Source organism: Gavialis gangeticus, unplaced genomic scaffold (genome assembly GCF_001723915.1).
Source record: "Gavialis gangeticus isolate Ggan-Ray unplaced genomic scaffold, GavGan_comp1, whole genome shotgun sequence".
NCBI lineage: Eukaryota > Metazoa > Chordata > Crocodylia > Gavialidae > Gavialis > Gavialis gangeticus.
The window spans coordinates 26,311,816-26,315,539 of NW_017729011.1; the positions used below are offsets into that span (position 1 = coordinate 26,311,816).

Here is a 3,724-nt window from a genome sequence, read left to right on the forward strand (position 1 = left end):
ATGAAGAAGGTAGTAAAGCATTGGAACAGGCTGCCCAGAGAGGATGTGTAATTTCCATCCTTGGAGATTTTTAAGAACTGGGTAGACAAAGTATTGGCTGGGATAATGTACTGTCAGCTACCATCATCCTGCTTTCATCCACCGTGTGTTGTTCTGCACTGTGTATCAGCGTTTTGTTAACGCTGCCGGCCACAAAGGCTGAAGGAACCCGATGGTGGTTCTGTGCATGTTTTGCTGGTGCCAGAGAGGAAGCCTGCCCCCGTTTGGATTTCCTTCTCTAACACTTTACGAAAGCCAGCGTGCAACCGATCGGAGTGGCTGTCTGTGGTGGGGAAGACATTCTGGTTTTACAGGTTCCAGAGCTGCCTTCACTGCATCGCACGGCTGCGCCCGGTGCCTTGTGCGTGTTGTCTGACACGCAGCACTCTCCTTGGGAAGGGAAGGCGCCCACGCACCATGAGCCAGGGGCCCTCAGCATGAAATGTGCAAAGAGAATGCAAATTACTGAATGAACCTAAGTCCCATGAGATCCGTGACCTGAACTCCTCAGCGGGACTGGAAGCAGAGGTGCGGGGATGTTCAAAAGGCATCGCCAGGCACAATGACCTGTTTGGGTATTAAGGGGAGAACAGTTTAAAGGGTTAAAAGCACATTGGAGGGGATTTATTTCTCCCAAGGATGAAATCTGGAGAGATTGGGTGCAGCAGGCTGGCAGGCATGGAGTAGCCGCAAAGCCTGTCTCAGATGCGTGCTCTGACCAGGGACTGGGCATTTTCTGGCAGCTCTGCAGAAAGTGCTGAAAGCTGCAGGTTTAGAAATCAGCCAGTTCATGTGTGCTGAGGCACCTTGGAAAGCACACAGGATGCCACGGGTAGGCCAGGTCTGCTGCGTGTCCACTGGATGATGCCAGGCGTCTGGGCCTCTGGACTGCACGCCACGCAGTGGCCCAGTCCTCGGGTCTCTGTTACTTTGCTCTGTCATGAGTATCTGTCTCCAACTGCCTGTCTCTTACGTGTGCGCTATTGCTTGCTCTCTCTTGTTCTCATCAGTAGGAGACTGGCAAAGAGAGGTCATTTCTCCATCATTTCCTCCCTACTGTTGCAATGTGCTGTGCTCTGGGTGTGTTTGTGCTGGGTGTGTTTTTAAGGAACTCCCAAAAGCTTCTGACCCTCATACTGGACCCCTCCCTGTGTCGGCTGGTCTGTGCGAAGACTGGTGCTTTGTTCTGGGGAGACAAGAGCCATCTTGTCCTCTGAACCCAGCAATTGCTTACCCTCTCAGTAGGAAAACAGATCGGCTGAGGGGGGTTCCTGCTACAGAGCAGTTCACATGCAGGCCGTTATTACACCGCAAGTGGCAACGGGAAGTCTGTCCTTTTGAAGAAGACTTTGCATTTGTTCTCGGCTCTAAACACTGCCACACTTGAGGCTGGTTCTGTACGAAGACCAGCTGGATTGGGAACAGCTTCACAAAACTTGCTCTATACACTTGCACACATGGACAAATAGATTGGGGGTATTATCTCTATTCCTGGCTCCCTGGTGAAATGGTGTGGCCCATGCCATCACTGGACTGGCAGTGCAGTTAGGGGAGTTTGCAGACGGGCCTGCCCCAGCTGGGAGTACCTTACCAGGACACTTGTCAGAAGTGGTGTCACTAATCCTTGGACTGTTTATGGGGCCTCCCTCCTGTATTGCTCACAGCATCTCTCCCTGTGCTCTCTTCCAGCAATGGACGGCGTGCCTTTCATGATTTCCGAGAAGTTTGCCTGCGCTCCTGAAACGGTAGGTTACCTGCATTGTCTTCATATCCTGCCCCTTGGCTTCGCACCTTGTTACTTTTCTCTGTAATTATAGAAAAAACAAACCAGAAGTTCTGGAAAATTGGGTGCTGCTTTTTCTGGCCTGGCTGTCCAGCCGAGAGGGACCATGTGTCCTCTGCTAGGACGCATGCAGAGTATGATTAGGTCAGGTGGATCCTTCCTTCATGTTCTTTAGACACCATTGCCACCGTATGGTCAGTGTGGTCAGGGTTTTCCACCGCTCACTGCTCGTGCCTTTAGCCCTACCAGTTATTACAGCGGCCACAGCCCTGTGCAAGGAAACAAACATTTGCCTTTTTCAAAAGACCTGTGCCAAATGGCAGGTGACCCCAGCGAGTGAGCAAGGCAGGCACTGAGGGCCTTGTCCACGGACCACCACATGCTTCTGCCTGGTCTTGGTGCACCAGGGACTGCATGTGGGATGGGGCCTCTCTGCCCCCTGGGGAGACAGAATCTATTTGCTGAATTATTCTAACATCTGAACAGGCTGTTTCTGGGGGTTTTTCAGATGCAGCAAGTCGATCTCCTGGGCATCACGATCAAATCACTGGCAGAAATCGAGAAGGAGGTAAGTTTCCCACCTCAGCAGGTCAATAAGCCCCAGGCTGGGCTCTTCAGCTGTGCGATTCTCTCACTGGGGGGAGGTTACAAGCTTGCTCCCCCATGTCACTGGTGATGGAGAAAGTCAACATTAAAGGAAGGCCAAGAGTAAGCTCAAAATTACAAACATCCTCTGTGATTTGTGCCAGCTGAAGAAGCTTTAAGCTCTGGTTCTCGCAGCAGAATCTGTTGCCCTCCATCCACCTCCAGACGTCTCTTTTATTTAACCTCTCTCTCACTTATTAACCAACCAGGTGCTTGCTCCAAACAGGGCACTGTTTGCATTAGGCTGCCTCTTAGATTTCAGGAAGCAATTGAACTTGATTAAGCAGTGCAAGGGAAACTGCTTCATAATTTTCAGCTTGATGGTGAAGGTAGCTTGTCATCAGGACAGATTGGCTCGGATTGTAGTGAACAGACTCTTCCAGGGGAGAGACGGGAGCCAGGGAGCCACCGGAGCATTGTGCCTGGGCTGTCTCTGGAGGCCACGTGTTAGGGCACGCGGGCTCTGCCCCAGAGGTGCAAAGCAGCCTGACACATAAGGCAGCTCCCTTTTGAGACCAGCGTTCATCTTCAAGCTGAACGTGGTAGGGCCACATCAGTGCCACCACTTCCCGTGAGCGTTTCCCCTCGAGTGGTGCCGAGCGCCATTTGCTCTGACAGCATGCGTGCGCTGGGTGAGCTCCCTGGTGTGGTCATCCCAGGGGAGTGGGAGTCTCACATCCCCATCAGAAGGCAGGCACTATGTGGCAGAGCCCAGAGGCTTTGAACCCAGCTCTGCCCTTTGGGGCCTTGGGAATTCTCCTGCTGGCATCCATGGTCATAGTGACCCCATTTCCAAGTAGAAAGATCCTCAGGCAAAGCAGTTCGTGGTGCAGCCAGCCTGAGCACCTGCCTGCCCCAGGGATGCAGCCGGGGGTGAGCCCTGAGACCTGGCTGGGGGGTTCCCATCCTCCTCCCGTCCCTTGGAGACTTGACAGGCAGTGCGAGCCTGGAGGCCCGTTCTGCCTCAGGCGCTCGCCTGGGCGCTCGCAGGTGGGTGGCATTTAAGAGCGTATGTTCGTGCCCTTTCCAGAACAGCTCTGTGCAAGATTTCCAGTGCAAGGGGAATAGGGCTGGGCCCAGGCCTTGTGCTTGGGCCTCCACACTCAGGTAAATCTGAGCCGGGATGGAAAGCAGGAAGCATCAAACCATGCAGCAAAACCCCAGACTCCTGGTGCTAATGCTGGAGTGGCTGCTCCCCCAGCCCCATGCCTGAGCCCCTGCGGTAGCAGTGAGTAGTTTCTTGCTGGAGAGAAAGGT

At 53.4% G+C, this 3,724-nt stretch overlaps 1 protein-coding gene across 2 annotated transcripts in view; it reads left to right on the forward strand.

The window, feature by feature from the left end:
- The window catches only part of MVB12B (multivesicular body subunit 12B), a 94,210-nt gene that overhangs the window by 74,512 nt on the left and 15,974 nt on the right, over nucleotides 1-3,724 (forward strand). For both annotated transcript variants that reach the window (XM_019510920.1, XM_019510921.1), the window contains 2 exons: nucleotides 1,729-1,784; nucleotides 2,331-2,390. In XM_019510920.1, coding sequence (XP_019366465.1) covers nucleotides 1,729-1,784; nucleotides 2,331-2,390 — 116 coding nt within the window. The remainder of the gene's footprint in view (nucleotides 1-1,728; nucleotides 1,785-2,330; nucleotides 2,391-3,724) is intronic.